Below are 17,923 nucleotides of genomic sequence, written 5' to 3'. Positions count from 1 at the left end.
TTGTTTGTTGAGAAGCGTGTTGTTTCGTCTCCACATTTTTGCACCTTTCTCTGCTTTTTTCTTGTAGTTGATTTCTAGTTTAATAGCATTATGATCAGAAAAGATGCTTGATATTATTTCAACTCTCTTGTATTTATTGATGTTTGCTTTGGTTCCCAAAATATGGTCAATCCTTGAGAATGTTCCATGTGCACTTGAGAAGAATGTGTAACCTGCTCTTTTTGGATGAAGTGTTCTATATATATCTATTAAGTCCATCTGGTCTAGTTTTTCATTTAATTCTATTATTTCCTTGTTGATTTTCTGTCTGGATGTTCTGTCCATTGGTGTTAATGGTGTGTTGAGGTCCCCTACTATTATTGTATTGTTGTTGATGTCTTCTTTTAGTTCTATTAAGAGTTGCTTTACAAATTTTGGTGCTCCTGTGTTGGGTGCGTATATATTTATAAGTGTTATGTCTTCTTGGTGGAGAGTCCCTTTTATCATTATATACTGTCCCTCTTTATCTTTCTTTATCTGTTTTGCTTTGAAATCTACCTTGTCTGATATTAGTATAGCGACACCTGCTTTCTTTTGTTCATTATTAGCTTGGAGTATTGTTCTCCATCCCTTCACTCTGAGTCTGTGTTTGTCTTTGGGGCTGAGGTGTGTTTCCTGGAGGCAGCATATTGTTGGATCTTGTTCTTTGATCCATCCTGCCACTCTGTGTCTTTTGATTGGGGAGTTCAATCCATTTACATTTAGAGTAATTATTGAGATGTGGGGGCCTACCACTACCATTTTGTGTCTTGTTTTCCGGTTTTCTTCAATTTCCTTTGTTTCTCGTCCCATGGTTTAATCTGTTCTGATGTAGAGCTGCTACTCTCTGTTGTTGTCCTTCTACTTATCTCCTCTGCTCTTGATTTTGTAGCCCCTTTCCTTCTTTTGATTTTTCAGGAATGAGGGTTTTGCTGAGGATTTCCTGTAGAGGAGGTTTTGTGGCAATGAACTCCCTTAATTTTTGTTTATCTTGGAAAGTTTTTATTTCTCCATCGTATTTGAAGGATATTTTTGCTGGGTAGAGAATTCTCGGCTGTAGATTTTTGTCCTTCAGATTTTTGAATATATCATTCCACTCTCTTCTAGCCTGTAAAGTTTCCCTATTTGGGACTTCTGACCTCTGGAATTGCAAGATAATACATTTCTGTTGCTTCAAACCATTACATTTGTGGTAATTTGGTACAGCAGCCCTAGAAACCTAATACTGTCTTTCTAAAATCCCTGTATATTTGTGAAACTTTAGCATTCATCAGTCCTGTATCTGTCCCTCTATCTTCTTGTTCTCTACCAAATGAGATGGGTATAGATAGATGCAAACAGAGTCAGTGCATGACCAACAGGGTCATATAAAGATTTGAGTTCTCTGATTTACAGATCAAATCCTATCTCTGTCATTTGTTGGCTGTCTGATGTTAGGCTTGTCCCATGCTTCTCTATAGCTCAGCTTCCTCGTCTGAAAAGTTAAGATAATGATAGTACCACCTTTCCTTATAGAATTAAAGGACCCAGTGCTCATGAAAGACATATATTAGCTTCATGTGCCAACTTCCAAGCCTCCCACAAATACTCTCCAGCAGTTTCTTCCTCCGAATACAGTGTTTAGAATCTGGAGAAGAGCATATTTAGGTGAGGTTGGGACCATGACCTTCAGAATAGTCAGAGCGACATAAGAGTTAAGTCTGGACACCTGAGGAAGAGGGGGAATAAGGGATTTGCCTGAGGCTGGGTCCAATTTTCTCAACTTCTGAGTTCTCCCTGGCTTTGTTGCTCTCAGTTCTCAGCCTGTTTGTGAATTCCACAGAGACTGAGATCACTTCTTTTCATCGCACTGGAACTTATGAAAGCATCAAGTTGAGATGCAGGTATTTCAACTTCTAAAGTAGATTCTTATCACATCCAAACCCACTGAAAGGAATTGACTACATTTAGCTGATTATTCAGGCATTTTCTTTGATGTAGAAAATTGAGGAAGATTTTAATCTTTCATTGTTTGATTTTTATTCATGATATGTGTATATTTGGGAGAATGGAAGAAAAAGGGCACTTTTCCCTTTAAGAAAGAGCACCAGGGTTTTTGTAAAGTAGAAAGATGAAAGGCATTATGAAAGTAGTCAGGGCAGGACTATCTGAGCACTTATTATTCAGATGTGATTGTTCAACATCTTAATTCCTTTTCTTCTGGTTTTGCAACTTGAATCTTTCATAGGATAAGAGGAAAAATATATTTTTTCAATGTCTCCATTGACAGGATGTTCCGGATTCATTTCTGCCTGGCTTTGCTCTGTTGTAAGCACATCGCTTTGGGATTGGATGCTCCTGAATATGGTGATTTGGGCATTCACCTCGATATCAGTTGTATCTGCAGAGATGAGCAGCATTGCAAATGCCAATAAGTAATGTTTGTGATGATTTCTGTAGAAACTAAAGTATTCATTTTGGAAGGGAGGCGCTTTTGTTTCGTGGCAAGGTGCTTTCCATTAGAGCCTCATTCCTCTTCTCCCAGCTGTGTGACTTTGGAGGATGATGATAGCTGGTGTGTTTGTAAAGTTTTATAATTTACAGTGTGTCTTCAGTTGCGTTTTATACATGATCCAACAACTCCCTTAGGGGCTAGATTATAGCTACTCTCATATTAGAGAAGAGAAAACCTAGTCCCGGAGAAGTAAACTGATTTCTCCAAGTTCATGTGGCTAGTAAGTGCCAAAGCAGTGGCTCGAGATGTGTTTTTTTTTCCCCACTGCAACATGTTGCTTCCTAAAAATAGTTTAATTCAAATAATTAAACTAAGTCTCAGTTTCCTCCCATACAAAAGTGTGCATACAGACTGCATACAACATTACAAACTGAGATCTAAAGGGGCAATGCAGACAATGTTAGTGAATGAAATTATCTAGATATAAGGGAATGGTATTAAATGTGGCATTAAGAGACATGTGCCACTAAAGGGGGTAGCTGCTGCCAAGCTCCAGTTATTGTTTTTGTACAGGAATGCAACAAAACTAGTGTTATCAGATTTCCTGCTTTTTCAGGAGAAGATGAAAACCTACATTTTCAAGTAAAACCTCCCTGTACTTGGTTAATGCTCAATTGGCAGAACTCCAGTCCCTGTTTAAGGTCTCCATGGTGGGGGCTGGTGGGGGGGGGGGGCACTTTCGTTTCCATTAACTCAGATGTGCTTTTTTTTTTTTTGAATGGAGGATTCATTAGGTTCATTGACTTCAATTTGTGTCCAGTCCAATTCAGTAATTGATCTGGACAAATAGATAAGTCCTATGGCAGTAGCTGAAATTCATTTATTTATGTGATCTTGGAGCGTTATGAGAACAAAACACTCTCTTCAGAAATCCTTGCATGCAGAGATTGCCATGCATTTCTTGGTGCCACCAAGGGGGAACCTGAATTTAGGAAAGGAGGGATTTTTATGCCATCTGGTGTGTATTCTCCACTCTATTGTTTTCACCCAGAATTAATGGCATATCTAAACAAATGTAAGTGGCAATTTAACTCATTAACGAGATTTATTTTTTGATCATTGTGTAATTATGAGGTTAAACTTTGCCATTCAGCCTTACGAAGTTGATGACATACATGAATTTGGACTTGTTGGTTATAACAATAGTGGTGATAGTGCTGGTGCTGGTGTGTGTCAACATTTTATAATAATAATGATATTAGTAACAAAAATACCAATTATTGAGTGTTTCTTATGCATCGGGCTTCACCAAGGGTTTTCCTATTCATTAAATCATTTAATCCTCACAAATTCCCATGAAGTAGGAATTAGTGTCCATATTTTACAGATAAGAAAACTAGGACTTAAAGAGATTAAGTAACTGGTTGAAGATTATCTAGTTACTAAGAGACAGATTCAAACTGAGTTTCAATTAAATGTATGGAAAAGAGGCCAGAGGGTATTTATTGGGTATCTACCTTGTACCAGTTCATACTCTGGGTTCTTATTTCTAGTGAACAAAACTAAGTTCCTACTTCATTGGGGTTACATTATATTTGTGAGGATAGACAGTAAACCAATAAACATACACAATATAATGTCCCGCTGTACCAGGTACTCTAAAGGAAAGCATTGGGTCAGAGGATGGAGGGCCCATTTCACACAGGATGAGGAGGGAAGATCTGCCTGAGGGGGTGACGGCTAACCAGAGATATTAGAATGAAGTGGAGGGATGAGCAATGGGAATTTCTAGGATAGTCCTTGTGACAGTCCTTCCATGGTGCAATTTACCACTCAGTTCTAGAGCGGTATGACTCATTGGTTGGTTGTATTGAAGAGGGTTACGTTGTGTCTTCCTAAAGCAAGAGCAAGGGCTTAGGAGGCAGGCCCAGGTTAAAATTCTGGTCTGCTCCTTTTCCCCCTGAGATATTTGAGCACCTTAAATTTATTTTTAAGCTTTAATTTCCTCATCTGTAAAATTTGGAGAATAATCCTTATCTTTTATGATAAATGAAAATTGCACACATAAAGTCCCCTTTTTCAGTCCCTAGAACTGTACGTAGATTTGTAGGAGTCATGTAGCAAACAATAGTTATTATAATTATTTTTATAATCTGTGTCTTACAGAGGGACAATGAGAAGTTCCCCGTCGTGTTTTGTGGTCAAAGGGTGGGGAGAGGCTATGGCATAGAACATCACCATTCACCCTCAGAACTGAACAGGGAGTGTGGTCAGAATGGAAACAGATCCAAGAAATAAGCTAAGGGAGGAGCCTGGTGTGGATAAAGTGGGTTTTCAAATCACTTAGTTAAATGCAAGACTGAGAATTCAAGAGATGATTTGCGAGCAAGGTGGGCAAGGGGTTATTTATTTAAATTTAATATTAAGAAGCATCCTAGAATATTCATATAGCTGCAGGAGTTTACAGAGTAGCATGGAGAGGGAGAGAGAGAGATGCATGTAAAATTCCCTGCTCTTCAAAAGGCCCACAGCCTGCTTCCACAGGCGTGTGTCTGCTATTTAAAATGCCGGTTCCTGGAGCCAGGTTGGCCCAATGCCTGATCATCAAGAAATCTGGGTCTAGTCCCAGTTTGCCTTCTGACACGCTGTATGGCTCTGAGCTAGTCACCTCCTTGCCTTCAGGTAGAGGAGAAAAGATCTCCGCACCTTGCTGGTCTCAAAGGAACCTTTTTGGACTGTTACTGTTACTGTTAAGTTACTGTTAAATGTGGGAGCATAATTGAGTAAAGAGACAAACCTCTCTAAATCACAAACATTCTCATGGGCAATGAATTAAGTGTCTAGCAGTATGTGTTTTGGTAACAACTTTATCTTGGAGGGGGGCAGTCAGACGATAACGTGGTTCAGTGGTTCAGTGTCTGTCACCTTGTCTAGAACATTTATCCCCTCTGAGCCTGGGTTTCTAGCTCTGTAAATACAGTAACACCATGTTATTATGATGATTAAATGAATGTAAAGTTATTAGCATTATGTCTGCTGCTGACATTTAGAAATGTAACCTATGACTGTGTTTTTTTATTTTTGTTTAAGTCCTGAATTCCTGGACTCGTCTGGAGGCCCCTATTTCAGGAGGCCCTTTAAACCAGAGCCAGGCTGGACAGGCACAGGGTCACGGAGAAATAACCCACAGGATTTGCTCCAGCCTGAGGAGCTGAGTCTGCTCCGAGCTGATGCTCTGGTGGGGGGGTGGGGACTAATTCTTGGCCTGAATGCAGAGCAGTTCCAGTGGGTGTGGGGGCTCCAGAATTGTCCCCAGATAACCAGGTGACTAAAGCACCGCTGCCTCACAGTGGCTGTTGAAGGACAAGGTGCAGGTGGAGGACAAACGGCGGCTGTTTAGTAAGTCCTTCGTCTCCTTCATGGCAATTTCTATCCCTTGCCCACAAATCTACATTTGCTGCAGGCTGTTGTGGGGCTCTGGGACACGCCTAAAACTCACCTTTTTAATCAATGGAGAGGAAGGGACGGCCTGACTTTATTTAACTGCTGGGTCGGCTCTCTCAGAACAAGCCGGCTGCAAATCCCAATGGGTTCTCAGCGCTGTCTCGGATGCTTCCATCCCTCATTACGCTATTCCCATGGTAACCCTCTGGATGGGGAAAGAGGGACAGCTAACCACTGAGAGGCTGCTTTTAGATTTCTGGCCAGATGCTTTGACAAATCTGTTGAGGGAAAGAACTCAAAGCAAATGTAGAAGAGGGTTTTTTTTTTTTTGCCAAAGACAATATCATTTAAAATTCATGTTATAAAAATGGAAAAGACCTTGAGAAATCATTCAGCCTACTCTCTAACTCTAGGAAGATCTATCTCCAAATCATACAAAAAAGTTGCGCAATAAGCTCTCTTTTAGAATATTTTACTTAACAGTCTATTCTAATAGATAACCATATTTCCTTCCCCGAAATATCCTGTGTTCAATCTCAGTTCCCAGACCAAAGGAGTTGGGAATGAGATTCAGTACGATTGCTCAAGTTGTGCACTATGCCACCTTGAGGGCATCATTCATTTAGACTCTGCTACTAATGACACTCCCTAGGTTTGTGCAGTGTACATCTTGTGCAACTATATAGCCATACTGGCCCCTGCTTCCTTAATTTTTTTTTTAAATGTAAGCCCCTTCCATCCTCATTAAAAACTTTCAGGAATTTCCCATTGCTGTCAGATTAAGCCCATAGATCTTGAAAGTGGCTCTAACGTACAATATGATATTTGTCCTGTATACCTGTCTGGAATCATTTGTACTTTATAATTCTCCCTTTTTGTGTTTCAACAGAAGACCTTTCAGAGTCTCAAGCACACCATCTTCTTCCCGTATTAAGATCTTTGCACTTATCCATAGTGCTTTTCCCTGTGCTCTCTACCTAGTTAATTTCTCTAACTCCTTATCCTTTCAATCAGAGCTCAAATATCAGAAAACACTCTCTTGACCTTTAAGAAAAAAAAGGCGCTCATGGAATAGCCTCTCCTAACAACTTGTGCATTTCCTTTGCAGTGCACTTAACAGTTTGTAATTCTATCTTTATTTAACTTTTTGGTTTTTTATGACTTTAAACTGCGAGCTCCATGTTGTTCGGGAATTATATTGTTTGCTCACCATTACAAATCTAGTGCCTAGCACCATGTTTGGCAGATAAATTATTCTAGTGACTGAATGAATGACCAGCAGTAATTTTAAAGGGACATAAATCCACTTTGTCAAGTCAAGCCACCTATGAAATTGCACCAGGGTTCCTCAAAATGTAATGTGCATCCACATTCCCTGGAGAACTTGTTAAGACGCAGATTCTGATTCAGTAGGTCTGGAGTGAAGCCAGGGATTCTGCATTTCCAAACAGTATCCAACCAGCTCTAGAACTTGGTTGCACATTGGAACCACCATAGGAGCTTAAAAAAAATCTCACATCTGAGGTCCCACCCTCGGTGATTCTGATTTAATTGGTATATGCTCAGCCTGGGCTCTGGGGATTTTTAAAAGCTCCCTAGTTTATTCTAATATTCCCACTCTCGGAGAGCCACTGATTTCAGGCAAAGCTCCTTCTTAACACTAGGTGAAGGGATATTTTTGTTATCCTTTGCATGAGACAGCATCCAACATGGCCACCTGATAGGAGTTCATCTTTTTACTATTTTTTAAATACATGTCTCTTAGCGGCATACAGAAAAGTGGTACCCTGCATTTGTTGTATGAGCATATGTTGTATGTGAATTGGTTAATGAGGCAGCAGGATGATTTGATCTTAAACTTTCCCACTTCTACACATGGGGGAAATGTATTTCTTATCAAATATTTCAAAAGTAAGTGTGCTTTTGAATCCACTGAGGAAAATGAACATTTTGGTACAACCAAATGCAGTTATAGCAGCCTCTGAAACCAGAGGAACAACGCATAATTCCTCAAATAATATCATCAGAAAAAGAACTTTGGTGCTCTCCCCAAAGCTGCCATCTTTACAGTAAGTTCCTTGAGTCCTGCTTGCCTGTAATCGTGAACATGAAGAGAGGCCATAAGCTCTTGCGCAATTAATTGCTCTCTGAAGACTGATGCTTCTTAATCTAATGCATAGCAGTAATCTTCTTTTCTTGTCATTAATTACACAGATTTTTTCCACTGATTTACTTTTGTTTTTAATCTTAAAATTTTCACATTGTGGAGTATAATATTTTTTCGCTGTTTAGCTTAGCATAGTACTACATTTCAAGCCTTACACTAGTTGTTTTCATATTCTTCCTTACTTAATTTTCTCAGCAAAACTGTTAGGTAGCTATTGCTATTATCACATTTGACAGATGAGAAAACTGAGGCTTCATAGTTCATTAGCTTCCCAAAGACACATAGATGGCTGGTGACAGAGTCTGGGTATATCTGATGCTCTCTCTATCCCCATGTTCATAAATTAGCAGGTCTACAGGCCAAATTCAGCACTCCCATATATTGGTCCACATAGTCTCAATATGTTTTTAATCAGGTGCTACCATTTAGAAAGCATAAAATTTCGTGTAAGAATCCAGATTTCAAGCTTATATTTAAGGTAATCATGTCTGACAACACTGAGTGACCTGCCTGTGAGCCTGAGGCTAGCCTGAAGCTGAGTAACATTTTTCCTTTCAGGTCATGCTCTCCCTGCCTCTCACTAATATCTCCTTTACTCCTGGCCGGGCCCAGCATTTATGACACCAGCTTGGCCTCTGCAGGCCTCTGGGTTTTAAACTCAGCCTCTAAACTCTTTTGAGGGAAGAAATGATTCTTACATCTTTCATAAATTTTATCATCAGGAAAAAAAAATGTCTTCTTTCTTGGTGAGATGGAGACCAATTGCATTGCCATCTTCAAGAGTTTAGATGTTTTTAGGTCTATGTGTACATTTGCATCCAGCAGAGCGCTCTGATTTCTTTGAATACAGAGTGATGGAGCTTAGTATCTGACCTTCTGGTTCTAGAATTTAGATGTCTGGAGTGGTTTCCAATCAAAGTTTTGACTTCACGGGGGTTTACAATTGTGCAGTTGTTTTTGAACAACTGTAGCCCAGTGAAGACTCACATGTTCCTTGGTCTCGGGATATAGCTGTATTCTGTTCAGTCTCTTACCAGTAAGGCTGTGATAAGGAGAAAGAAGATCTTTCCTGATGGTGTCAGGACCTCCCTGGCATGGCCCTAGCTGTGCTGGGCGGGGGTTGGCAGGAATGCAGTCACTGATTGCTGATGTAGCAGGAAATGTAGAAAAAAGATTCTCCCATAGCGAGTCTTCACTTTGATTTTGAGACATGCTTGCCTCTGTTGCAGTGTGCCCGTTTCCTTGTTTCCTTTCATGCCTGGCTTTGATCCACTGCCCACTTTGGTGTTGGTTTCTACGCACTCGCTCTGAGTCACTCAGTGTTTTATTCCTTGTGGCAGAGCCTTCTCACTGCACGTGGGAGCCCTCTCACTCAACAGAGGGTGTGCACATATGTTGTGCTACTTAAACTTCGGAACAATCCTGCGATATAGGTCTTGTTGTTCCCAGGAAATCATGGCTCAAAAGACTATAACATTTGGTAAATTGATAAGTAGAAGAATTTTCAAATGGCTAAATACTAACCTGGACTATTCAGCCACATATTTGACTTTGGGTTTAAGAGGCAGATATAGCAATTGAACAACGTCTACACAACATGAGAAAAATAATTCAACCATTCCTTATTTCACCACATGGCATGCCACGTGAGACAGCACCAATTTTAAGATATGCCATTATTTGATATGCCACTGAGAACAGAAAAAATACTGTCAATTAAGTTGTCGGTTAAATTATGTTGATTGTTATCCCTTTCTTGATTACAGATGTTCTAACATAAAGACATGTCAAAATTGACAAATCCAGCCCTCACTCAACTTTTATCGCATGCCTTTAATGTATAAGACAGTTGCTAAAACGTTGATTGTCTTAAAATAAAAAGACGTAAGAAAGTAAATGCAAACACACTGACACTGCAATGTTTTCCCTTCAGCAACCATCAACTGACCTAGAATTTGACCGGGTCGTGATTTATACCACTTGTCTTCGTGTGGTACGGACAACCTTTGAAAGATGTGAACTGGTTAGAAAGATCTTCCAAAACCACCGAGTAAAATTTGAAGAGAAAAACATAGCTCTGAATGGTGACTATGGAAAAGAGTTAGATGAACGATGCCGACGGGTTTCCGAAGCCCCCTCCCTCCCCGTGGTGTTCATCGATGGTCATTATCTTGGGGTGAGTTCTCTGCTCAGAAAAATCTTTTTTACTGAACCCAATCAGTGTTGATAGAAATCTATAAGCCTAGGACAAGACAATTTGCAATGTAACTACCAGGACACTTGCTGCTTTTTGGAGTTCAAACTAAAGGGATTGAAGCACTTATTTCTACCCCAAACAGTGTGTTGCTACAGTGTTCATCTCTGCAGAAGCACAGCGAGATAAAAATCAGCATGAAATTGCCTTTTTGAATAGGATACATTTTAAAAATGTTCAGTTGACTTGAGTTTTGCATTGTGAAGCTTGACATGTGGGATAAAAACTAATTTTTTTTTCGTGCAGTCAAGAAAAATGGAATATTTATAAGATATACATTTGTGAATTTTCTTATACTCCATTATCGAACAGTCAGTTTCCTACCTAATGAACCTAATATGACAGTCTTTAAATGAAATCAATAAGAAATGAGGCCTGGAGCCAGAATTTTATCTGCTTGTTGTTTAAAATTATTCTTGATTTTGGTATTGCAGTGATGTGAGACACAAATTCAGGCTTACAGTAAGTGGAGAGAACTCCCAGAGCAGCAACAAAATGTGTCTGTTTCATCTCCCTTTGAAGAATACCATTAGCGTAATTAACCCCCATTGATCTATGAACACACTCAATCGGTGAGAAGCCTGAGGAGAGTGCACTTTGGAAAGAGTGAGAGCAAAGAGTGAAGGGACACCAGTGGTTGAGGGTTTTGGGACTGGCTACACGATCACTTATCAGAGAACAAAGAGCGGCATCAAACCGCAGATGGATACTTGGATCTTGGTTTTGTTCAGCATCTGGTCTTAACCTTCAGCTTTCAGAGGAGGTTAGAAAAATCCAGAGCAGGAAATGCTCATGTTTTGTTACAAGGAAGCTGTATTCTGATATCCCATCTAGAGCCATAGCTGTTAGAAGCAGCCTGTCATCATATGGAAAGATAAATGCAGTGGAGCCATGATTTAATAGCTATGACGTTATGCAATCTTACTTTTAACTGGAGCTGGGCACAGACTACATTGTGAAGCAGAGGAATTCTAGTTAAAGTATTGAACCTCTTTTATTATTTTTTCAACATATACCCTTAGGTCTCAGAAAGCTACAACAATGGCAGTAATAATAATGACAAATAATAATAATAATACTATTCTGCATCTCAGGTTTATACCTGTCATCTCATCTAATCCTCAAGATAGCCTTAGAAATTGACTCTTTCTCTCTCCTTTTTTTAAAATTGGCCCTGAGCTAACATCTGTTGTCAATCTTCCTCTTTTTTTTCTCCCCAAGGCCCCAGTACGTAGTTGTGTATCCTAGTTGTAGGTCCTTCTAGTTCTTCTCTGTGGGATGCCACCTGAGCATGGCTTGACGAGTGGTGATAGGTCTACATCCAGGATCTGAACCAGAGAACCCTGGGAAGTGAAGCATGCAAACTCAACCTCTATGCCACTGGGCCAGCTCCAGAAATTGACTCTCTTATATGGCATACTTGTTAAGAGGCAAGCGCTGGAGTCAGACAGCCTTGTTTCACATTCCTGCTCTGATATGTCCATGTAATTCTGGGCAATTTACAAATCCCTCTGTGCCTTGGTTTCCTCATTAGTAAAATGAGACTGATAATAGAACTTATATGTTAATTGTGAGGATTTTATGAAATAAAATACATGTATACATATGGAAGTGCTCAGTTCCTGTGCCTGGAACAAAGTATGTTTTCAATGAATATTAACAATTATTATCCCTGTTTTGCAAAAGAAAAGATTAATCCATTTGCTCAAAGTCTCATAGCTGGCTAGTGGCAGGGCCAGACTCAAAGTAAGGTCTGTCCGACTCCCCAAACCCTCACTCTTCTGCACATCACCTCATGGAAGGGGATCTTGCACAGTGTGTTTGCTGATATATTCTTAGCACCTGGAACAGGGCTTGGCACAACGTGCTCAAAACCAGATGTTGAATGGATGTGTGAATGATACTATATTATCTCCTCATATTCTTTCTTTCTCTGCCTAAGATATTCTTCCATAAGGAAAGGATCCGATAAACTCATCTATACCAGGGAAAAAATGACTGATGAGGGTTGTGTGCATTTGCCTTTTAACTCAGGAAAAATTCTTCTGATAATGTAAGATATTTCTCATTGTGGAATTTTCATTTCTGTGAATCTTCACAATTAAACTTCGTGGGCAACTGCCTACTTACACAGGTATCAGGTTGGCCGTACCCCATCCACTGCTCTTCACCATGCTTATCTTCTTCCTCCTTCTGAGACAGTCTACCAGGCTGTAGTGTCTTTGCTGCTATGTGTCTTTCAGGTTGAGGGATAGAGAGAGAGGGCAACAGACAACAGAGGTAGGGTGCAGATTTCTTTCTCAGTTGCTTATTCTCTGTGATCACTGTATTTACATACATAGTAGCCTAGCGGAGGGAGGATCACATAGGTGCTACCTTCTTGCTTCTGAAATTTGATGCTAATGCCCCAATTCTGTAAAGAGGGCAGAGATGAAGATTTCTTCCTTTTTTTTTTTCTTAAAGAAGGAGAATTACTTCTAAATCTATAATTCAAAATGGAGGTTAAGCCTCCAGAAAAACTTATATAACAAATTCCCCTCCTACTGCAGTAGTCCCTCTGTTATTCCAATGCGCTGTTGAGAATGGAATGCACTGCTGGAATTGTAGAGCCTTTTTCCTGAAGTATTCATGCATCTGAAATGGAAGGATGCCCTCTGCTGGGTTTTGACACATGGTGAAACATAATTTTTAGGGAAGAAAAGCAGCTGATGTTGGTAATATCCTCAACATCTGTGATGTTTTAAACAGTCACATGAAACTGTTTGATTTAGTTTAAATTTAGATGAGAGAGAAAAGTCAAGATGTGTGAATCATCTGCACAGCACAGCTTTCTTTAAGCGAGGAGAGAGAGACACACACAGAGAAAGCCAGAGAATGAGGTAGACAGAGACAGAAACAGAGGCATATGGAGGCTGACAATGAGATGAGATGCAGAGGGAATGGAAACATTTAGCAGCTTCTTTATTTTACTGCTGTCATTGCCACTGACCCAGGGTGGGTGGTGCCAAAGGAATTCAGTTATTACTGCTGTCATTGCCACTGACCCAGGGTGGGTGGTGCCAAAGGAATTCAGTTACATTCATTGAAGGGATGATAACAGAGTTCAATGGGCAAGAACGGAACAATTGGCAAGGATGCTGAGCTCTTTCTTCCTAATGACTCCCTTTCCCAAACTAAAAACTGAAGATGGAAGCAATGAAAGAGTCAAGGGAAAGAAATTACATTAGAAGACAAGTCTACACTGCCTTGAGATGTTCCATTGGTGGGGTTAGGGGCAGGGGTGTGGGGAGCAAGCTCAGCTTGGAACTTGCCTAGGGCAATTATCTTGTTGATTTGGCATCACAAAATCTTCTTTATGCAGAAAGATTGTGTTCCAATAGTTGGATCATAAAGTAAAAAGTCCGGTAGCAAAGACGTTAGAAACACTGTTTTGATTCTGGACCAACTATGAAAATCTCTGGTGGAAATCCACAAAACTCCCTTTGGAACTGAGCTATGAAACACATAGAATGAACCTAAATAGGGGCTCTGGTGACAGAGAGGGACAGAAGGGTTGATCTAGTTCGGTCTCTCACCCTCTCTTTACTGAGATATGACTGTTTGATAATTCCATATCTATTTAGAGTACTGTTTTATTCGTTTTTAAAGTGAAGGAATTATTATTGAGCATATCTAGTTTACAGACTAGAAATATAGGCTCCAGGTGCATTTCTAGGGATTACTTGCAAAAATTCTTTGCAGAAATGAGCCACCAAGGAAACTTCTGTCACAGTCAGGAAGTGATCAGCTCCAGAAACTTGCTGTCTTTGCCATGGCCCATACCAGCAAAATGGATGATTTGTTCTTTGCGCTTCTTTCTACATAATTCTGTCCTTAAGTAAAGTCTTAAGTGAGTTTCTGTTTGGGTTACTAAAGAAGTAACATACGAAAACAGTGAGGAGAAATGGGAAATGTTCTTTTTACTTTTCTAGCCTCTGCAGTAGAGAAGACATTCTAAAAGGAGATCGGAGTGGTCTCCGAGTGAGCCAAACGACAGTATCTACCAGATATGCGGTTTTCATTCAACTTGTTTTGTTTTAATCAGCTTTATTGAGGTATAATTTACATACAACAAACTGTACCCATTTAAAGCGCACAATTTGATGAGTTTTGAAAGATGTGTACACCCATGAATCTACCAACATGTTCAAGATATAGAGCATTTCCATAAACCCCAAAATATTACTCGTACCATTTGACAGTCAATTCCTTCCTCCAACTCAAGTGCCCTGGAAGGTGATCTTTCTGTCAATACAATTTTCTATTCTTCTAATATCTTTGTCTGATTTTGATTTCAGCCTAGTGATGACATCATCAGCTGAGTCTGAAAGTACTCTACCCTCTGCAATTTTAATTTCTGGTGTCTCTCTTTATTCCTTGGTGTAGATCCTTCTGTCCATTTGACATCATTTTCCTTTTAGCTGAAGGATTTCTTATACACTACTGTTGTAGAGTGGGTCTGCTGTAGATTAATTTGTTCAGCTTTTTTATGTCTGAAAAGTTATTTCACCTTTGTTTCTAAAAGATATTTTTGTGGGGTATATAATTCTAGTTTGAAGGTGATTTTTTTTTTCTTTCAGTGCTTTAGAGATGTTGCTCCTCTACTCCTTTGCATTAGTTATGATGAAAAAACATGCTGTCATCCTTATCTTTCTTCTTCTGTAACTAATGTGTATCTTCCTCCACCCCCACCTGGATGGTTTTAAGATTTTTCTCTTATCACTTGATTTGAGAAACTTGATTATGATGGCTTGGTGTAGTTTTCTTCATGTTTCTTTTGCCTAGGGCTCATTGAGATTCTTGGATTTGTAGGTTTATAGTGTTTTTAAATCAAATTTGGAAAATGTTCAGCCATTATTTTTTCAAATATTATCTATGTCTTCTCTTCATCCTCTTCTTTTTCAGAGGTTCCAATTACATACATATTAGGCTGCTTGAAGTGTTCTATGACTCACTTCGTTTCACTTTGGGTAGTTCCCATTGTCTTGTCTCCTAGGTCCCTGATCTTTTCGGGTGTAATGTCTAGTCTTCTGTTAATCCTGTGCAGTGTATTTTTTATCTCAGAATTGTGATTTTATGTGTAGACACTCAATTAAAAAAATATCTTCCATATCTCTATTTAACATGTTCAATATTTCTTCTAGCTTTTTGAACATGTGAGATATAGGTATAATTACTGTTTTAATCTCCTTGTCTGACAGTTCTAATACATGTGTCATTTCTTGGTTGGTTTTAATTGACGATTTTTCTCCTCATTGTGAGTCATATTTTTCTGTTTGCCTACCTGGTAACTTTTGGTTGGATTCTACACATTGTGAATTTTACCTTGTTGGGTAAAAGTATTCTTTGTTGGGATACTTTTGTCTTCTCATAAATATTCTTGAGCTTTTTGCTGGGATTCAGTTGTTACTTGGAAACAGTTTGGTCTTTTGAGTTTTGGTTTTAAGATTTTCTGGGAAGGGACAAGTTAGTGTTTAGTCCAGAGCTAATTATTCCCCAGTGTGGAGGCATGATCTTGTGAGAACTTTACCCAATGTTCCACGAATTATGAGGTTTTCCATTCTGGTTGGTGGGAACAGGCACTATTCCTGTTCTTTCCACAAAAATCCCTAAATAAATAAGAACAACAACAAACCCTGAAACCTTAAAAGTTAGAGATTTTATTATTATTTTTTTTTCGCATAGAAAATGTACAGGAAGATGCTCCAGGGAGGGTTTAAAGTTCCATGATGTCACCTTGGACTACTTTCTGTATTATAGATCAGCCATTCTTAGCACATATCTTCTGTCTTCAAGGTCTCCTAATGGTTCCAGATAGTTGCTGAAACTCTTGACCTTGGCAGGAAGGGAATGAGAAAGAAAAGAAAAAGAGAAATGCATTCTAGCTAAAGGAGCTCCCTTTTAAAGAATTCTTCCAGAAATTTCAACCAATTTCCACTTGCATTTTACTGTTCATCCTTAGTTACAAAATGGGCTGAGAATTGTGATCTTCCAGGGGGCACATTGATACGTTGAAAAAAAAAATCAAGTTTTTCTTAGAATAAAAGAAGAATCATGGATATTGAGTAGACACGTTAAGCACAGTTCCTTTTGAGTAGTTGACTAGAACGAGCTTCTGTAAATTACGGGTTTCTCACTAATTCTTTCCTTGACCCCGACACCTCCCTAGTATATGCCCTGTTAATGAGGGCTGCAGAAATGGTGGGAGGACTAACGGGAAGGAGTCTTTGGTAAGTTTGGTGTTGCTATATGGTGATGTTATGATATGAAATAATAACTAGTATCATAAGCCATCAATGTAAAGTTGAAGTGTTTTGTTAGGTTTTGAAACTATTCTCTTTTAAACCTCCTAAAAATATTTACTATGTACGTGTGAGAAGTGGCTTTTAAATATCGGGGTCATGTGCTTCTTTGAAATTCTGATGAAAGTTGTAGGCCTTCTCATTGTGCATATGTACAATCTTCTTTACAGTATCAGGCTCTCTGAGAATTTCTCCCTAGAGAATTAGCTTTTCATTAAAAGGACTGCTTTGGAGATGGTGCCTGCTGGAGTGCATCCCACTTCTTAGTTGTCTTTGAGGATTTTATCGAGTAATGTGGCCACTTCATTACAAGTAGAGACTATCATAGCTAATTTTGATTTTTAGCATTCAATTATGGAATTGATTAATTTTAGATCTTTATCTTCTCTTCCTTTTCTTATGGAAGTCATCCCTTTTTGTCATTTTCTTGATCATTAATAGTTTCATCAGATGTTTGGATGGGAGGAGAATGCCCTGAGCATTCAGATCTTGGGTCTTATTATTGAGCAATACTTTCTTGTGTGATTTCTTCTTTGTCCTTTTTTCCTGAATAACTGAGGACAGGTTTTTTTTGTTTGTTTGTTTTAGCTGATCAAGATTCACCCTGAGCTAACATCTGTTGCCAATTTTCCTCCTCTTGTATGCAAGCTTCTGCCACAGCATGGCCACTAATGGGGGAGTGGTGTAGGTCTGTGCCCAGGAACTGAACCCAGGCTGACAAAGTGGAGGACGCCAAACTCAACTACTAGGCCACTGGGGCTGGCCTGAGGACAGTTTTTAATAGCAACAATGACAATGATAGTGAAAGCTAACTTGAATGATATCTCTGCTAAGCTTTTTACATGCATTCTCTCTTTTACATTTTAAAATAATACTGTGAATAGTACCACTATCATCTCTCTTACCCTGAACTTTGTACCTGAAGAAAAGTAAGGCTTAGAGAAGTTAAGAAACTGTTTAAATACCTTCAGATCACAAGTGGCATAGGCAGGATTCAAATTTAGGTGTGTCTGACTCTAGAGCTTCAACTGTTTAGACAGAGGCCACAAACTTCCTTAAGCCTCATCTTTGAGGGCTTTCAAGTCCACTCTTTAGCAGCATATTCACATTCTGAATTACTTCATCACTTGAAACCACTCCATTCAAGATCGTGCACTTAGAAATGTCCTGCTCTGGCTACAAATTTCTATCTTGCAATCTCTTCCCTTTGTCTCTCTGTTGAACTTACTGTATCATCACTGGCATTGTTTATCCTTTCCCCCTTT

General features: G+C 39.3%; 1 protein-coding gene across 1 annotated transcript in view; it reads left to right on the top strand.

The window, feature by feature from the left end:
- The window catches only part of GRXCR1 (glutaredoxin and cysteine rich domain containing 1), a 116,881-nt gene that overhangs the window by 55,331 nt on the left and 43,627 nt on the right, over nucleotides 1–17,923 (top strand). Inside the window, exon 2 of the mRNA XM_070612937.1 lies at nucleotides 9,997–10,239. Coding sequence (XP_070469038.1) covers nucleotides 9,997–10,239 — 243 coding nt within the window. The remainder of the gene's footprint in view (nucleotides 1–9,996; nucleotides 10,240–17,923) is intronic.

Source organism: Equus przewalskii, chromosome 3, assembly GCF_037783145.1.
Source record: "Equus przewalskii isolate Varuska chromosome 3, EquPr2, whole genome shotgun sequence".
NCBI lineage: Eukaryota > Metazoa > Chordata > Mammalia > Perissodactyla > Equidae > Equus > Equus przewalskii.
The sequence above is the reverse complement of the archived record's forward strand: the minus strand, read 5'-3'. Positions and strand labels throughout refer to the sequence as shown.